Source organism: Phyllobates terribilis, unplaced genomic scaffold (assembly GCF_046119375.1).
Source record: "Phyllobates terribilis strain yellow unplaced genomic scaffold, ASM4611937v1 Scaffold_5__5_contigs__length_657084704, whole genome shotgun sequence".
Taxonomy (NCBI): Eukaryota; Metazoa; Chordata; class Amphibia; order Anura; family Dendrobatidae; genus Phyllobates; species Phyllobates terribilis.
This window is the reverse complement of record NW_027362765.1, coordinates 349,194,648-349,215,938: the sequence shown is the minus strand read 5'-3', so window position 1 is coordinate 349,215,938 and position 21,291 is coordinate 349,194,648. Positions and strand designations below refer to the sequence as shown.

At 50.5% G+C, this 21,291-nt stretch overlaps 1 protein-coding gene across 2 annotated transcripts in view; it reads left to right on the top strand.

Annotated features, from left to right (window-relative positions):
* LOC141273166 (pancreatic lipase-related protein 2-like) overlaps positions 1-21,291 on the top strand; it is a 122,826-nt gene that overhangs the window by 76,587 nt on the left and 24,948 nt on the right. For both annotated transcript variants that reach the window (XM_073684619.1, XM_073684618.1), the window contains 2 exons: positions 17,578-17,689; positions 17,926-18,093. In XM_073684619.1, the coding sequence (XP_073540720.1) occupies positions 17,578-17,689; positions 17,926-18,093 (280 nt within the window). The remainder of the gene's footprint in view (positions 1-17,577; positions 17,690-17,925; positions 18,094-21,291) is intronic.

Here is a 21,291-nt window from a genome sequence, read left to right as displayed (position 1 = left end):
AGCGCCCTCCACAGATCCCCCATAACAGAGCGTCATCCACAGATCCTCCATAACAGAGCATCATCCACAGATCCCCCATAACAGTGCGTCATCCACAGATCCTCATAACAGAGCGCCCTCCACAGATCCCCCATAACAGAGCGTCATCCACAGATCCCTCATAACAGAGCATCATCCACAGATCCCCCATAACAGCGCGTCATCCACAGATCCCCCATAACAGCGCGTCATCCACAGATCCCCCATAACAGCGCGTCATCCACAGATCCCCCATAACAGTGCGTCATCCACAGATCCCCCATAACAGAGCGCCCTCCACAGATCCCCATAACAGTGCGTCATCCACAGATCCCCCATAACAGAGCGTCATCCACAGATCCCCCATAACAGTGCATCATCCACAGATCCCCCATAACAGCGCGTCATCCACAGATCCCCATAACAGAGCGTCATCCACAGATCCCCCATAACAGAGCGTCATCCACAGATCCCTCATATCAGCGCGTCATCCACAGATCCCCCATAACACTGCGTCATCCACAGATCCCCCATAATAGAGCGTCATCCACAGATCCACCATAACAGTGTGTCATCCACAGATCCCCCATAACAGTGTGTCATCCGCAGATCCTCCATAACAATGCGTCATCCACAGATCCTCCATAACAGTGCGTCATCCACAGATCCCCCATAACAGCGCGTCATCCACAGATCCCATATAACAGAGCATCATCCACAGATCCTCCATAACAGTGCGTCATCCACATATCCCCCATAACAGAGCGTCATCCACAGATCCCTCATAACAGCGCGTCATCCACAGATCCCCCATAACAGCGCGTCATCCACAGATCCCTCATAACAGTGTGTCATCCACAGATCCCCCATAACAGAGCGTCATCCACAGATCCCCCATAACAGAGCGTCATCCACAGATCCCCCATAACAGTGCGTCATCCACAGATCCCCCATAACAGTGCGTCATCCACAGATCCCCCATAACAGTGCGTCATCCACAGATCCCCCATAACAGAGCGTCATCCACAGATCCCCCATAACAGCGCGTCATCCACAGATCATCCCCCATAACAGTGCGTCATCCACAGATCCTCCATAACAGTGCATCATCCACAGATCCCCCATAACAGTGCATCATCCACAGATCCCCCATAACAGTGCATCATCCACAGATCCCCCATAACAGCGCGTCATCCACAGATCCCCATAACAGCGCGTCATCCACAGATCCTCCATAACAGTGCGTTATCCACAGATCCCCCATAACAGAGCGTCATCCACAGATCCCCCATAACAGTGCATCATCCACAGATCCCCATAACAGAGCGTCATCCACAGATCCCCCATAACAGAGCGTCATCCACAGATCCCTCATAACAGCGCGTCATCCACAGATCCCCCATAACAGTGCATCATCCACAGATCCCCCATAACAGAGCGTCATCCACAGATCCCCCATAACAGAGCATCATCCACAGATCCCCCATAACAGAGCGTCATCCACAGATCCTCCATAACAGAGCATCATCCACAGATCCCCCATAACAGAGCATCATCCACAGATCCTCCATAACAGCGCGTCATCCACAGATCCCCCATAACAGAGCGTCATCCACAGATCCTCCATAACAGTGCGTCATCCACAGATCCCCCATAACAGAGCATCATCCACAGATCCCACATAACAGAGCGTCATCCACAGATCCCTCATAACAGCGCGTCATCCACAGATCCCCCATAACAGAGCGTCATCCACAGATCCTCCATAACAGTGCGTCATCCACAGATCCCCCATAACAGTGCGTCATCCACAGATCCCACATAACAGTGCGTCATCCACAGATCCCCCATAACAGAGCATCATCCACATATCCCACATAACAGAGCGTCATCCACAGATCCCTCATAACAGCGCGTCATCCACAGATCCCCCATAACAGAGCGTCATCCACAGATCCTCCATAACAGTGCGTCATCCACAGATCCCCCATAACAGTGCGTCATCCACAGATCCCCCATAACAGTGCGTCATCCACAGATCCCACATAACAGAGCGTCATCCACAGATCCCTCATAACAGCGCGTCATCCACAGATCCTCCATAACAGAGCATCATCCACAGATCCCCCATAACAGAGCATCATCCACAGATCCTCCATAACAGCGCGTCATCCACAGATCCCCCATAACAGAGCGTCATCCACAGATCCTCCATAACAGTGCGTCATCCACAGATCCCCCATAACAGAGCATCATCCACATATCCCACATAACAGAGCGTCATCCACAGATCCCTCATAACAGAGCGTCATCCACAGATCCCCCATAACAGAGCATCATCCACAGATCCCCCATAACAGAGCATCATCCACAGATCCTCCATAACAGCGCGTCATCCACAGATCCCCCATAACAGAGCGTCATCCACAGATCCTCCATAACAGTGCGTCATCCACAGATCCCCCATAACAGAGCATCATCCACATATCCCACATAACAGAGCGTCATCCACAGATCCCTCATAACAGAGCATCATCCACAGATCCCCCATAACAGAGCATCATCCACAGATCCTCCATAACAGCGCGTCATCCACAGATCCCCCATAACAGAGCGTCATCCACAGATCCTCCATAACAGTGCGTCATCCACAGATCCCCCATAACAGTGCATCATCCACAGATCCCCCATAACAGTGCGTCATCCACAGATCCCCCATAACAGTGCATCATCCATATAACAGTGCATCATCCACAGATCCCCCATAACAGAGCGTCATCCACAGATCCCCCATAACAGCGCGTCATCCACAGATCCTCCATAACAGTGCGTCATCCACAGATCCTCCATAACAGTGCATCATCCACAGATCCCCCATAACAGAGCATCATCCACAGATCCCCCATAACAGCGCGTCATCCACAGATCCCCATAACAGAGCATCATCCACAGATCCCCCATAACAGAGCATCATCCACAGATCCTCCATAACAGAGCGTCATCCACAGATCCCCCATAACAGAGCGTCATCCACAGATCCCCCATAACAGCGCGTCATCCACAGATCCCCCATAACAGCGCGTCATCCACAGATCCCCCATAACAGCGCGTCATCCACAGATCCCCATAACAGAGCGTCATCCACAGATCCCCCATAACAGTGCGTCATCCACAGATCCTCCATAACAGTGCGTCATCCACAGATCCCCCATAACAGTGCGTCATCCACAGATCCCCCATAACAGTGCGTCATCCACAGATCCCCCATAACAGTGCGTCATCCACAGATCCCCATAACAAAGCGTCATCCACAGATCCCCCATAACAGTGCGTCATCCACAGATCCTCCATAACAGTGCGTCATCCACAGATCCCCCATAACAGAGCGTCATCCACAGATCCCCCATAACAGAGCGTCCTCCACAGATCCCCCATAACAGTGCGTCATCCACAGATCCTCCATAACAGTGCGTCATCCACAGATCCCCCATAACAGTGCGTCATCCACAGATCCCCCATAACAGTGCGTCATCCACAGATCCCCCATAACAGTGCGTCATCCACAGATCCTCCATAACAGTGCGTCATCCACAGATCCCCCATAACAGTGCATCATCCACAGATCCCCCATAACAGTGCGTCATCCACAGATCCCCCATAACAGTGCATCATCCACAGATCCCCCATAACAGAGCATCATCCACAGATCCCCCATAACAGCGCGTCATCCACAGATCCCCATAACAGAGCGTCATCCACAGATCCCCCATAACAGTGCGTCATCCACAGATCCTCCATAACAGTGCGTCATCCACAGATCCCCCATAACAGTGCGTCATCCACAGATCCCCCATAACAGTGCGTCATCCACAGATCCCCCATAACAGTGCGTCATCCACAGATCCTCCATAACAGTGCGTCATCCACAGATCCTCCATAACAGTGCATCATCCACAGATCCCCCATAACAGAGCATCATCCACAGATCCCCCATAACAGCGCGTCATCCACAGATCCCCATAACAGAGCGTCATCCACAGATCCCCCATAACAGTGCGTCATCCACAGATCCTCCATAACAGTGCGTCATCCACAGATCCCCCATAACAGTGCGTCATCCACAGATCCCACATAACAGTGCGTCATCCACAGATCCCCCATAACAGTGCGTCATCCACAGATCCCCCATAACAGTGCGTCATCCACAGATCCCACATAACAGTGCGTCATCCACAGATCCTCCATAACAGTGCGTCATCCACAGATCCTCCATAACAGTGCATCATCCACAGATCCCCCATAACAGAGCGTCATCCACAGATCCTCCATAACAGTGCGTCATCCACAGATCCCCCATAACAGAGCGTCATCCACAGATCCTCCATAACAGTGCGTCATCCACAGATCCCCCATAACAGTGCGTCATCCACAGATCCCCCATAACAGTGCGTCATCCACAGATCCTCCATAACAGTGCGTCATCCACAGATCCCCCATAACAGTGCGTCATCCACAGATCCTCCATAACAGTGCGTCATCCACAGATCCTCCATAACAGAGCATCATCCACATATCCCACATAACAGAGCGTCATCCACAGATCCTCCATAACAGTGCGTCATCCACAGATCCCCCATAACAGTGCGTCATCCACAGATCCCACATAACAGTGCGTCATCCACAGATCCCCCATAACAGTGCGTCATCCACAGATCCTCCATAACAGTGCGTCATCCACAGATCCCCCATAACAGAGCATCATCCACAGATCCCCCATAACAGAGCGTCATCCACAGATCCTCCATAACAGTGCGTCATCCACAGATCCCCCATAACAGAGCGTCATCCACAGATCCTCCATAACAGTGCGTCATCCACAGATCCCCCATAACAGTGCGTCATCCACAGATCCCCCATAACAGTGCGTCATCCACAGATCCTCCATAACAGTGCGTCATCCACAGATCCCCCATAACAGTGCGTCATCCACAGATCCTCCATAACAGAGCATCATCCACATATCCTCCATAACAGAGCGTCATCCACAGATCCTCCATAACAGTGCGTCATCCACAGATCCCTCATAACAGAGCGTCATCCACAGATCCCCCATAACAGTGCATCATCCACAGATCCCCCATAACAGCGCGTCATCCACAGATCCCCCATAACAGTGCGTCATCCACAGATCCCCCATAACAGAGCGTCATCCACAGATCCCCCATAACAGTGCGTCATCCACAGATCCCCCATAACAGAGCGTCATCCACAGATCCTCATAACAGAGCGTTATCCACAGATCCCCCATAACAGTGCGTCATCCACAGATCCTCCATAACAGAGCGTCATCCACAGATCCCCCATAACAGTGCGTCATCCACAGATCCTCCATAACAGTGCGTCATCCACAGATCCCCCATAACAGTGCGTCATCCACAGATCCTCCATAACAGTGCGTCATCCACAGATCCTCCATAACAGTGCATCATCCACAGATCCCCCATAACAGTGCGTCATCCACAGATCCCCCATAACAGTGCATCATCCACATATCCCACATAACAGTGCATCATCCACAGATCCCCCATAACAGAGCGTCATCCACAGATCCCCCATAACAGTGCATCATCCACAGATCCCCCATAACAGCGCGTCATCCACAGATCCCCATAACAGTGCATCATCCACAGATCCCCCATAACAGAGCGTCATCCACAGATCCTCCATAACAGTGCGTCATCCACAGATCCCCCATAACAGTGCATCATCCACAGATCCCCCATAACAGAGCGTCATCCACAGATCCCCCATAACAGTGCATCATCCACAGATCCCCCATAACAGCGCGTCATCCACAGATCCCCATAACAGAGCGTCATCCACAGATCCCCCATAACAGAGCGTCATCCACAGATCCCCCATAACAGAGCGTCATCCACAGATCCCTCATAACAGCGCGTCATCCACAGATCCCCCATAACAGAGCGTCATCCACAGATCCCCCATAACAGTGTGTCATCCGCAGATCCCCATAACAGTGTGTCATCCGCAGATTCTCCATAACAATGCGTCATCCGCAGATCCCCCATAACAGAGCGTCATCCACAGATCCCCCATAACAGCGCGTCATCCACAGAACCCCCATAACAGTGCATCATCCACAGATCCTCATAACAGAGCGCCCTCCACAGATCCCCCATAACAGCGCGTCATCCACAGATCCCTCATAACAGCGCATCATCCACAGATCCCCCATAACAGCGCGTCATCCACAGATCCTCCATAACAGAGCGTCATCCACAGATCCCCCATAACAGAGCGTCATCCACAGATCCCCCATAACAGTGCATCATCCATAGATCCCCTTAACAGAGCGTCATCCACAGATCCCCCATAACAGAGCGTCATCCACAGATCCCTCATAACAGCGCGTCATCCACAGATCCCCCATAACACTGCATCATCCATAGATCCCCATAACAGTGCGTCATCCACAGATCCCCCATAACAGAGCGTCATCCACAGATCCCCCATAACAGAGCGTCATCCACAGATCCCCCATAACAGTGCATCATCCATAGATCCCCATAACAGTGCGTCATCCACAGATCCCCCATAACAGAGCGTCATCCACAGATCCCCCATAACAGAGCGTCATCCACAGATCCCCCATAACAGTGCATCATCCATAGATCCCCATAACAGTGCGTCATCCACAGATCCCCCATAACAGAGCATCATCCACAGATCCCCCATAACAGAGCATCATCCACAGATCCTCCATAACAGCGCGTCATCCTCAGATCCCCCATAACAGAGCATCATCCACAGATCCTCCATAACAGCGCGTCATCCACAGATCCCCCATAACAGAGCGTCATCCACAGATCCTCCATAACAGTGCGTCATCCACAGATCCCCCATAACAGAGCGTCATCCACAGATCCTCCATAACAGAGCGTCATCCACAGATCCCCCATAACAGTGCGTCATCCACAGATCCCCCATAACAGAGCGTCATCCACAGATCCCCCATAACAGGGTGTCATCCACAGATCCCCCATAACAGTGCGTCATCCACAGATCCCCCATAACAGAGCGTCATCCACAGATCCTCCATAACAGAGCGTCATCCACAGATCCCCCATAACAGTGCGTCATCCACAGATCCCCATAACAGTGCGTCATCCACAGATCCCCTATAACAGAGCGTCATCCACAGATCCCCCATAACAGTGCGTCATCCACAGATCCCCAATAACAGAGCGTCATCCACAGATCCTCCATAACAGTGCGTCATCCACAGATCCTCCATAACAGTGCATCATCCACAGATCCTCCATAACAGAGCATCATCCACAGATCCCCCATAACAGAGCGTCATCCACAGATCCCCCATAACAGAGCGTCATCCACAGATCCTCCATAACAGAGCGTCATCCACAGATCCCCCATAACAGAGCGTCATCCACAGATCCCCCATAACAGTGCGTCATCCACAGATCCTCCATAACAGTGCGTCATCCACAGATCCTCCATAACAGAGCATCATCCACAGATCCCCCATAACAGAGCATCATCCACAGATCCCCCATAACAGAGCGTCATCCACAGATCCTCCATAACAGAGCGTCATCCACAGATCCCCCATAACAGAGCGTCATCCACAGATCCCCCATAACAGAGCGTCATCCACAGATCCCCCATAACAGAGCGTCATCCACAGATCCTCCATAACAGTGCGTCATCCACAGATCCTCCATAACAGAGCGTCATCCACATATCCTCCATAACAGAGCGTCATCCACAGATCCCCCATAACAGTGCGTCATCCACAGATCCCCCATAACAGAGCGTCATCCACAGATCCTCCATAACAGTGCGTCATCCACAGATCCTCCATAACAGTGCGTCATCCACAGATCCTCCATAACAGAGCGTCATCCACAGATCCTCCATAACAGAGCGTCATCCACAGATCCCCCATAACAGTGCGTCATCCACAGATCCCCCATAACAGAGCGTCATCCACAGATCCTCCATAACAGAGCGTCACCCACAGATCCTCCATAACAGAGCGTCATCCACAGATCCCCCATAACAGTGCGTCATCCACAGATCCCCCATAACAGAGCGTCATCCACAGATCCTCCATAACAGAGCGTCATCCACAGATCCTCCATAACAGGGTGTCATCCACAGATCCCCCATAACAGTGCGTCATCCACAGATCCCCCATAACAGAGCATCATCCACAGATCCTCCATAACAGAGCATCATCCACAGATCCCCCATAACAGTGCGTCATCCACAGATCCCCATAACAGTGCGTCATCCACAGATCCCCCATAACAGAGCGTCATCCACAGATCCCCCATAACAGTGCGTCATCCACAGATCCCCCATAACAGAGCGTCATCCACAGATCCTCCATAACAGTGCGTCATCAACAGATCCTCCATAACAGTGCATCATCCACAGATCCTCCATAACAGAGCGTCATCCACAGATCCCCCATAACAGTGCGTCATCCACAGATCCCCCATAACAGAGCGTCATCCACAGATCCTCCATAACAGAGCGTCATCCACAGATCCTCCATAACAGGGTGTCATCCACAGATCCCCCATAACAGTGCGTCATCCACAGATCCCCCATAACAGAGAGTCATCCACAGATCCCCCATAACAGGGTGTCATCCACAGATCCCCCATAACAGTGCGTCATCCACAGATCCCCCATAACAGAGCGTCATCCACAGATACTCCATAACAGAGCATCATCCACAGATCCCCCATAACAGTGCGTCATCCACAGATCCCCATAACAGTGCGTCATCCACAGATCCCCCATAACAGAGCGTCATCCACAGATCCCCCATAACAGTGCGTCATCCACAGATCCCCCATAACAGAGCGTCATCCACAGATCCTCCATAACAGAGCGTCATCCACAGATCCCCCATAACAGTGCGTCATCCACAGATCCCCCATAACAGAGCGTCATCCACAGATCCTCCATAACAGTGCGTCATCCACAGATCCTCCATAACAGTGCGTCATCCACAGATCCTCCATAACAGAGCGTCATCCACAGATCCCCCATAACAGCGCGTCATCCACAGATCCCCCATAACAGAGCGTCATCCACAGATCCCCCATAACAGTGCGTCATCCACAGATCCCCCATAACAGTGCGTCATCCACATATCCCACATAACAGTGCATCATCCACAGATCCCCCATAACAGCGCGTCATCCACAGATCCCCATAACAGAGCGTCATCCACAGATCCCCCATAACAGTGCGTCATCCACAGATCCTCCATACCAGAGCGTCATCCACAGATCCCCCATAACAGTGCGTCATCCACAGATCCCCCATAACAGTGCGTCATCCACAGATCCTCCATAACAGTGCGTCATCCACAGATCCTCCATAACAGTGCGTCATCCACAGATCCTCCATAACAGCGCGTCATCCACAGATCCCCCATAACAGAGCGTCATCCACAGATCCTCCATAACAGTGCGTCATCCACAGATCCCCCATAACAGTGCATCATCCACAGATCCCCCATAACAGTGCGTCATCCACAGATCCCCCATAACAGTGCATCATCCATATAACAGTGCATCATCCACAGATCCCCCATAACAGAGCGTCATCCACAGATCCCCCATAACAGCGCGTCATCCACAGATCCTCCATAACAGTGCGTCATCCACAGATCCTCCATAACAGTGCATCATCCACAGATCCCCCATAACAGAGCATCATCCACAGATCCCCCATAACAGCGCGTCATCCACAGATCCCCATAACAGAGCATCATCCACAGATCCCCCATAACAGAGCATCATCCACAGATCCTCCATAACAGAGCGTCATCCACAGATCCCCCATAACAGAGCGTCATCCACAGATCCCCCATAACAGCGCGTCATCCACAGATCCCCCATAACAGCGCGTCATCCACAGATCCCCCATAACAGCGCGTCATCCACAGATCCCCATAACAGAGCGTCATCCACAGATCCCCCATAACAGTGCGTCATCCACAGATCCTCCATAACAGTGCGTCATCCACAGATCCCCCATAACAGTGCGTCATCCACAGATCCCCCATAACAGTGCGTCATCCACAGATCCCCATAACAAAGCGTCATCCACAGATCCCCCATAACAGTGCGTCATCCACAGATCCTCCATAACAGTGCGTCATCCACAGATCCCCCATAACAGAGCGTCATCCACAGATCCCCCATAACAGTGCGTCATCCACAGATCCTCCATAACAGTGCGTCATCCACAGATCCCCCATAACAGTGCGTCATCCACAGATCCCCCATAACAGTGCGTCATCCACAGATCCTCCATAACAGTGCGTCATCCACAGATCCCCCATAACAGTGCGTCATCCACAGATCCCCCATAACAGTGCGTCATCCACAGATCCTCCATAACAGTGCGTCATCCACAGATCCCCCATAACAGTGCGTCATCCACAGATCCTCCATAACAGTGCGTCATCCACAGATCCTCCATAACAGCGCGTCATCCACAGATCCCCCATAACAGCGCGTCATCCACAGATCCCCATAACAGAGCGTCATCCACAGATCCCCCATAACAGTGCGTCATCCACAGATCCTCCATAACAGTGCGTCATCCACAGATCCCCCATAACAGTGCGTCATCCACAGATCCCCCATAACAGTGCGTCATCCACAGATCCCCATAACAAAGCGTCATCCACAGATCCCCCATAACAGTGCGTCATCCACAGATCCTCCATAACAGTGCGTCATCCACAGATCCCCCATAACAGAGCGTCATCCACAGATCCCCCATAACAGTGCGTCATCCACAGATCCTCCATAACAGTGCGTCATCCACAGATCCCCCATAACAGTGCGTCATCCACAGATCCCCCATAACAGTGCGTCATCCACAGATCCTCCATAACAGTGCGTCATCCACAGATCCCCCATAACAGTGCGTCATCCACAGATCCCCCATAACAGTGCGTCATCCACAGATCCTCCATAACAGTGCGTCATCCACAGATCCCCCATAACAGTGCGTCATCCACAGATCCCCCATAACAGTGCGTCATCCACAGATCCCCCATAACAGTGCATCATCCACAGATCCTCCATAACAGTGCGTCATCCACAGATCCCCCATAACAGTGCGTCATCCACAGATCCTCCATAACAGTGCGTCATCCACAGATCCCCCATAACAGTGCGTCATCCACAGATCCTCCATAACAGTGCGTCATCCACAGATCCCCCATAACAGTGCATCATCCACAGATCCCCCATAACAGAGCATCATCCACAGATCCCCCATAACAGCGCGTCATCCACAGATCCTCCATAACAGTGCGTCATCCACAGATCCTCCATAACAGTGCGTCATCCACAGATCCCCCATAACAGAGCATCATCCACAGATCCCCCATAACAGCGCGTCATCCACAGATCCCCATAACAGAGCGTCATCCACAGATCCCCCATAACAGTGCGTCATCCACAGATCCTCCATAACAGTGCGTCATCCACAGATCCCCCATAACAGTGCGTCATCCACACATCCTACATAACAGTGCGTCATCCACAGATCCCCCATAACAGTGCGTCATCCACAGATCCTCCATAACAGTGCGTCATCCACAGATCCTCCATAACAGTGCATCATCCACAGATCCCCCATAACAGAGCATCATCCACAGATCCCCCATAACAGCGCGTCATCCACAGATCCCCATAACAGAGCGTCATCCACAGATCCCCCATAACAGTGCGTCATCCACAGATCCTCCATAACAGTGCGTCATCCACAGATCCCCCATAACAGTGCGTCATCCACAGATCCCCCATAACAGTGCGTCATCCACAGATCCCTCATAACAGCGCGTCATCCACAGATCCCCCATAACAGTGCGTCATCCACAGATCCTCCATAACAGTGCGTCATCCACAGATCCCCCATAACAGTGCGTCATCCACAGATCCCCCATAACAGTGCGTCATCCACAGATCCTCCATAACAGTGCGTCATCCACAGATCCCCCATAACAGTGCGTCATCCACAGATCCCCCATAACAGTGCGTCATCCACAGATCCTCCATAACAGCGCGTCATCCACAGATCCCCCATAACAGAGCGTCATCCACAGATCCCTCATAACAGAGCGTCATCCACAGATCCCACATAACAGTGCGTCATCCACAGATCCCCCATAACAGCGCGTCATCCACAGATCCCCCATAACAGTGCGTCATCCACAGATCCCTCATAACAGAGCGTCATCCACAGATCCCACATAACAGTGCGTCATCCACAGATCCCCCACAACAGTGCGTCATCCACAGATCCTCCATAACAGTGCGTCATCCACAGATCCTCCATAACAGTGCATCATCCACAGATCCCCCATAACAGAGCGTCATCCACAGATCCTCCATAACAGTGCGTCATCCACAGATCCCCCATAACAGAGCGTCATCCACAGATCCCCCATAACAGTGCGTCATCCACAGATCCCCCATAACAGTGCGTCATCCACAGATCCCCCATAACAGTGCGTCATCCACAGATCCTCCATAACAGTGCGTCATCCACAGATCCCCCATAACAGTGCGTCATCCACAGATCCTCCATAACAGTGCGTCATCCACAGATCCTCCATAACAGAGCGTCATCCACAGATCCCCCATAACAGAGCATCATCCACAGATCCCCCATAACAGTGCGTCATCCACAGATCCCCCATAACAGTGCATCATCCACATATCCCACATAACAGAGCGTCATCCACAGATCCCCCATAACAGTGCATCATCCACATATCCCACATAACAGAGCGTCATCCACAGATCCTCCATAACAGTGCGTCATCCACATATCCCACATAACAGTGCATCATCCACAGATCCCCCATAACAGAGCGTCATCCACAGATCCCCCATAACAGTGCATCATCCACAGATCCTCCATAACAGCGCGTCATCCACAGATCCTCATAACAGAGCGTTATCCACAGATCCCCCATAACAGTGCGTCATCCACAGATCCTCCATAACAGAGCGTCATCCACAGATCCCCCATAACAGTGCGTCATCCACAGATCCCCCATAACAGTGCGTCATCCACAGATCCCCCATAACAGTGCGTCATCCACAGATCCTCCATAACAGTGCGTCATCCACAGATCCTCCATAACAGTGCATCATCCACAGATCCTCCATAACAGTGCATCATCCACAGATCCCCCATAACAGAGCGTCATCCACAGATCCCCCATAACAGAGCGTCATCCACAGATCCCCCATAACAGTGCATCATCCACAGATCCCCCATAACAGCGCGTCATCCACAGATCCCCATAACAGTGCATCATCCACAGATCCCCCATAACAGTGCGTCATCCACAGATCCCCCATAACAGTGCATCATCTACAGATCCCCCATAACAGTGCATCATCCACAGATCCCCCATAACAGAGCGTCATCCACAGATCCTCCATAACAGTGCATCATCCACAGATCCCCCATAACAGAGCGTCATCCACAGATCCTCCATAACAGAGCATCATCCACAGATCCCCCATAACAGTGCGTCATCCACAGATCCCCATAACAGTGCGTCATCCACAGATCCCCCATAACAGAGCGTCATCCACAGATCCCCCATAACAGTGCGTCATCCACAGATCCCCCATAACAGAGCGTCATCCACAGATCCCCCATAACAGAGCGTCATCCACAGATCCTCCATAACAGTGCGTCATCCACAGATCCTCCATAACAGAGCGTCATCCACAGATCCCCCATAACAGCGCGTCATCCACAGATCCCCCATAACAGAGCGTCATCCACAGATCCCCATAACAGTGCGTCATCCACAGATCCCCCATAACAGAGCGTCATCCACAGATCCCCCATAACAGTGCGTCATCCACAGATCCCCCATAACAGAGCGTCATCCACAGATCCTCCATAACAGAGCGTCATCCACAGATCCCCCATAACAGTGCGTCATCCACAGATCCCCCATAACAGAGCGTCATCCACAGATCCTCCATAACAGTGCGTCATCCACAGATCCTCCATAACAGTGCGTCATCCACAGATCCCCCATAACAGTGCATCATCCACAAATCCCCCATAACAGTGTGTCATCCACAGATCCCCCATAACAGTGCGTCATCCACATATCCCACATAACAGTGCATCATCCACAGATCCCCCATAACAGAGCGTCATCCACAGATCCCCCATAACAGTGCATCATCCACAGATCCCCCATAACAGCGCGTCATCCACAGATCCCCATAACAGAGCGTCATCCACAGATCCCCCATAACAGTGCGTCATCCACAGATCCTCCATAACAGAGCGTCATCCACAGATCCCCCATAACAGTGCGTCATCCACAGATCCCCCATAACAGTGCGTCATCCACAGATTCTCCATAACAGTGCGTCATCCACAGATCCCCCATAACAGTGCATCATCCACAGATCCCCCATAACAGTGCGTCATCCACAAATCCCCCATAACAGTGTGTCATCCACAGATCCCCCATAACAGTGTGTCATCCGCAGATCCTCCATAACAATGCGTCATCCGCAGATCCCCCATAACAGTGCGTCATCCACAGATCCCCCATAACAGCGCGTCATCCACAGATCCCCCATAACAGTGCATCATCCACAGATCCTCATAACAGAGCGCCCTCCACAGATCCCCCATAACAGCGCGTCATCCACAGATCCCTCATAACAGCGCGTCATCCACAGATCCCCCATAACAGCGCGTCATCCACAGATCCCCCATAACAGTGCGTCATCCACAGATCCCCCATAACAGAGCGTCATCCACAGATCCCCCATAACAGTGCATCATCCACAGATCCCCATAACAGAGCGTCATCCACAGATCCCCCATAACAGAGCGTCATCCACAGATCCCTCATAACAGCGCGTCATCCACAGATCCCCCATAACAGTGCATCATCCACAGATCCCCCATAACAGTGCGTCATCCACAGATCCCCCATAACAGTGCTTCATCCACAGATCCCCCATAACAGAGCGTCATCCACAGATCCTCCATAACAGAGCGTCATCCACAGATCCTCCATAACAGTGCATCATCCACAGATCCCCCATAACAGAGCGTCATCCACAGATCCCTCATAACAGCGCGTCATCCACAGATCCCCCATAACAGTGCGTCATCCACAGATCCCCCATAACAGTGCGTCATCCACAGATCCCCCATAACAGTGCATCATCCACAGATCCCCCATAACAGAGCGTCATCCACAGATCCCCCATAACAGAGCATCATCCACAGATCCCCCATAACAGAGCGTCATCCACAGATCCTCCATAACAGAGCATCATCCACAGATCCTCCATAACAGCGCGTCATCCTCAGATCCCCCATAACAGAGCGTCATCCACAGATCCTCCATAACAGTGCGTCATCCACAGACCCCCATAACAGAGCATCATCCACATATCCCACATAACAGAGCGTCATCCACAGATCCTCCATAACAGTGCGTCATCCACAGATCCTCCATAACAGCGCGTCATCCACAGATCCCCCATAACAGAGCGTCATCCACAGATCCTCCATAACAGTGCGTCATCCACAGATCCCCCATAACAGTGCGTCATCCACAGATCCTCCATAACAGTGCGTCATCCACAGATCCCCCATAACAGAGCGTCATCCACAGATCCTCCATAACAGTGCGTCATCCACAGATCCCCCATAACAGAGCGTCATCCACAGATCCTCCATAACAGTGCATCATCCACATATCCCACATAACAGAGCGTCATCCACAGATCCTCCATAACAGTGCGTCATCCACAGATCCCCCATAACAGTGCATCATCCACAGATCCCCCATAACAGTGCGTCATCCACAGATCCCCCATAACAGAGCGTCATCCACAGATCCTCCATAACAGAGCGTCATCCACAGATCCCCCATAACAGTGCGTCATCCACAGATCCCCCATAACAGTGCGTCATCCACAGATCCCCCATAACAGTGCGTCATCCTCAGATCCCCCATAACAGAGCGTCATCCACAGATCCTCCATAACAGCGCGTCATCCACAGATCCCCCATAACAGAGCGTCATCCACAGATCCTCCATAACAGAGCGTCATCCACAGATCCCCCATAACAGAGCGTCATCCACAGATCCCCCATAACAGCGCGTCATCCACAGATCCCCCATAACAGTGCATCATCCACATATCCCACATAACAGAGCGTCATCCACAGATCCTCCATAACAGTGCGTCATCCACAGATCCCCCATAACAGAGCATCATCCACATATCCCACATAACAGAGCGTCATCCACAGATCCTCCATAACAGAGCGTCATCCACAGATCCTCCATAACAGAGCGTCATCCACAGATCCTCCATAACAGAGCGTCATCCACAGATCCCCCATAACAGTGCGTCATCCACAGATCCCCCATAACAGCGCATCATCCACAGATCCCCATAACAGTGCATCATCCACAGATCCCCATAACAGAGCATCATCCACAGATCCCCCATAACAGTGCATCATCCACAGATCCCCCATAACAGAGCGTCATCCACAGATCCCCATAACAGAGCATCATCCACAGATCCTCCATAACAGTGCGTCATCCACAGATCCCCCATAACAGCGCGTCATCCACAGATCCTCCATAACAGTGCATCATCCACAGATCCCCCATAACCGAGCGTCATCCACAGATGCTCCATAACAGAGAGTCATCCACAGATCCCCCATAACAGAGCATCATCCACAGATCCCCATAACAGAGCGTCATCCACAGATCCCCATAACAGAGCATCATCCACAGATCCTCCATAACAGTGCGTCATCCACAGATCCCCCATAACAGTGCATCATCCACAGATCCCCCATAACCGAGCGTCATCCACAGATCCTCCATAACAGTGTGTCATCCACAGATCCCCCATAACAGCGCGTCATCCACAGATCCCCCATAACAGAGCGTCATCCACAGATCCCCCATAACAGTGCATTATCCACAGATCCTCCATAACAGTGCGTCATCCACAGATCCCCCATAACAGTGCATCATCCACAGATCCCCCATAACAGTGCATCATCCACAGATCCCCCATAACAGTGCATCATCCACATATCCCACATAACAGTGCGTCATCCACAGATCCCCCATAACAGTGCGTCATCCACAGATCCTCCATAACAGTGCGTCATCCACAGATTCCCCATAACAGTGCATCATCCACAGATCCCCCATAACAGAGCGTCATCCACAGATCCCCCATAACAGTGCGTCATCCACAGATCCTCCATAACAGCGCGTCATCCACAGATCCCCCATAACAGTGTGTAATCTGCAGCCCCTGATAGCAGTGATGGGGGTCCATGTTTCTCTGGTGGATTTCCCACCTCTGCCTTCAGACAATGTTTCCCGTCACTGACACAATGTAACGACGGCTTCTCCGTGTCTGTCCCTCGCAGGCTGGAGATACAAGGTGTCGGTCCGCACTGCGGGCAGCTCCGTTGTCCTAGGAAGCTTTGCGGTGTCTGTACAGGGATCTAACGGGAAGAGCCCGGAATACACAATATACCGGTATGTAGCGAGTGCAGGGCCAGCGCCTCGGGCGGCTCCGTGTGATGGCGGAGGGTTGTGGTCGTCCTCACTCTCGGCCCTGTGATACCCTGTGTGTGTATCGATGGGTCTGATGCTCGGGGCCCCTCTCTAGAAGGGCCCCTCGTTCTTTATGTGGTATTGTGGGGGTGCCCCGCTGTCTCCCTCCATCATCATCACATATCCGCCATCTTGGCCCCGTCTATCTCTCTGTACAGGGGACTGATCAGACCGGACACTACCTACTCGCACTTCGTGGACTCGGAGGTGGACGTCGGCTTCATCTCTATGGCGACGTTTGTTTGGCGCAGTGATTTGCCCCTTATCTTTCAGCGGATGTTGGGGGCCTCCGTCATCACCGTCCAGTTCGGGGCGGACGGCACCAAGTAAGAGCAAACTGACCGACGAGTCTGTGCAGCGCTGGGTGGCGGTATTATTGTCCGGCAACTGATTGGAATATCATGTGGGAACCGTGTGGCGGTGTTATGGTGACTGTACATAATTATAGTATACTGTCAGTATATGGCGGTATTATGTGTCTGTATAAAATTGTACTAACCTGGCCCCATATGGCCGTATTACTTTATGTGGGGATCATACAGCGGTATTATGTATCTGTATATAATTGTGCCATCATGTAACTATATGGCAGTATTATGTGTGCTGTACGTAGCTGTAGTATACTACATATCACAATGTGGCGGTATTGTGTGTCTGTATGTAACTACTATCGTGGCTCTATATGGCGGTATTGTGTGTCTGTATATCACTACTCTCGTGGCTCTATATGGCGGTATTGTGTGTATGTAACTATTCTCATGGCTCTATATGGCGGTATTGTGTGTATGTAACTACTATCGTGGCTCTATATGGCGGTATTGTGTGTATGTAACTACTATCGTGGCTCTATATGGCGGTATTGTGTGTATGTAACTACTCTCGTGGCTCTATATGGCGGTATTGTGTGTATGTAACTACTCTCGTGGCTCTATATGGCGGTATTGTGTGTATGTAACTACTCTCGTGGCTCTATATGGCGGTATTGTGTGGGTTGAATACAGCTGTAATAATTTGGTATGATATGGGGGTATTTTATGGGCTAAAATAAATCGTGTTATCTTTGCATTTTATGGTGATTTACCTGGACGGGACGGCATAATGTACAGCGGGGACGGAAAGTATTCAGACCCCTTTACATTTTTCCCTCTTTGTTTCAATGTAGCCATTTGGTAAATTCTATAAAGTTCATTCTTTTTCTCCTTACATTACACCCTGTTCCCATCTGGACTGAAAAAAAACAGAAATGTAGAAATTTTCGCAAATTTATTAAAAAAGAAAAACTGAAATCTCACATGGTCATAAGTCTTCAGCCCCTTTGCTCAGTATTGAGTAGAAGCCCCCTTTTGAGCTAGTACAGCCATGAGTCTTCTTGGGAATGATGCAACAAGTTTTTCACCCCTGGATTTGGGGATCCTCTGCCATTCTTCCTGGCAGATCCTCTCCAGTTCCGTCAGGTTGGATGGTGAACGTTGGTGGACAGCCATTTTCAGGTCTCTCCAGAGAGGCTCCATTGGGTTTAGGTCAGGGCTCTATCTGGGCCGGTCAGGAATGGTCACAGAGTTGTTCTGAAGCCTCTCCTTTGTTATTTTAGCTGTGTGCTTAGGGTCATTGTCTTGTTGGAAGGTGAACCTTCGGCCAAGTCTGAGGTCCGGAGCTCTCTGGAAGAGGTTTTCATCCAGAATATCTCTGTACTTGGCCACATTCATGTTTCCTTCAATTGCAACCAGTCGTCCTGTCCCTGCAGCTGAAAAACACCCCCATAGCATGATGCTGCCACCACCATGTTTCACTGTTGGGATTGTATTGGGCAGGTGAGCAGTGCCTGGTTTTCTCCACACATACCGCTTAGAATTATCACCAAAAAGTTCTATCTTCGCCTCATCAGACCAGAGAATTTTATTCTCATAGTCTGGGAGTCCTTCATGCGTTTTTGAGTAAACTCTATGCCGGCTTTCATATGTCTTGCACTGAGGAGAGTCTTCCGTCGGGCCACTCTGCCATAAAGATCCGACTGATGGAGGGCTACAGTGGTAGGAGAAAGTTCCACAAAATCACCTATCTTCCTACTGCATCTCTGGAGCTCAGCCACAGTGATCTTGGGGTTCTTCTTTACCTTTCTCACCAAGGCTCTTCTCCCACGATTGCTCAGTTTGGCTGGACGGCCAGGTCTAGGAAGACTTCTGGTGGTCCCAAACTTCTTCCATTCAAGAATTATGGAGGTCACTGTGCTCTTAGGAACCTTGAGTAATGCAGAAATTCTTTTGTAACCTTGGCCAGATCTGTGCCTTGCCACAATTCTGTCTCTGAGCTCCTTGGGCAGTTCCTTTGAGCTCATGATTCTCATTTGGTCTGACATGCACTGTGAGCTGTGAGGTCTTATATAGACAGGTGTGTGCCTTTCCAGATCAAGTCCTATCAGTTTAATTAAACACAGCTGGACTCCAATGAAGGAGTAGAACCATCTCAAGGAGGATCACAAGGAAATGGACAGCATGTGACTTAAATATGAGTGTCTGAGCAAAGGGTCTGAATACTTATGACCATGTGATATTTCAGTTTTTCTTTTTTAATAAATTTTCAAAAATTTCTACATTTCTGTTTTTTTCAGTGAAGATGGGAACAGGGTGTAATGTAAGGAGAAAAACAATGAACTTTATAGAATTTACCAAATGGCTGCAATGAAAGAAAGAGGGAAACATATAAAGGGGTCTGAATACTTTCCGTACCCACTGTATATATATATATATATATATATATATACACAGTACAGACCAAAAGTTTGGACACACCTTCTCATTTCATAGAATCATAGAATGGTAGAGTTGGAAGGGACCTCCTGGGTCATCTGGTCCAACCCCCTGCTCAAAGCAGGATTCACTAGATCATCTCAGACAGATGTCTGTCCAGCCTCTGTTTGAAGACGTCCATTGAAGGGGAACTCACCACCTCTCGTGGCAGCCTGTTCCACTCATTAATCACCCTAACTGTCAAAAAGTTTTTTCTAATATCTAATCTGTGTCTCCTCCCATTTAGTTTCATCCCATTGCTTCTAGTCTTTCCTTGTGCAAATGAGAATAAAGATGATCCTTCTACAATGTGACAGCCCTTGACATATTTGTAGACAGCTATTAAGTCTCCTCTCAGTCTTCTTTTTTGCAGCTAAACATTCCCAGATCCTGTAACCGTTCCTCATAGGACATGGTTTGCAGACCAGTCACCATTCTGGTCGCTCTTCTCTGAACTTGCTCCAGTTTGTCTATGTCTTTTTTAAAATGTGGTGCCCAAAACTGTACACAGTATCCAGATGAGGTCTGACCAAAGAGGAGTAAAGACCGATAATGACTTCACGTGATCTAGACTGTACGCTTCTGTTAATACATCCCAGAATTGTATTTGCCTTTTTTGCTGCTGCATCACACTGTTGACTCATGTTCAGTCTATGATCTATTAGTATACCTAAGTCTTTTTCACATGTACTGTTGCTTAGCTCTATTCCTCCCATTCTGTATATGCTTTTTTCATTT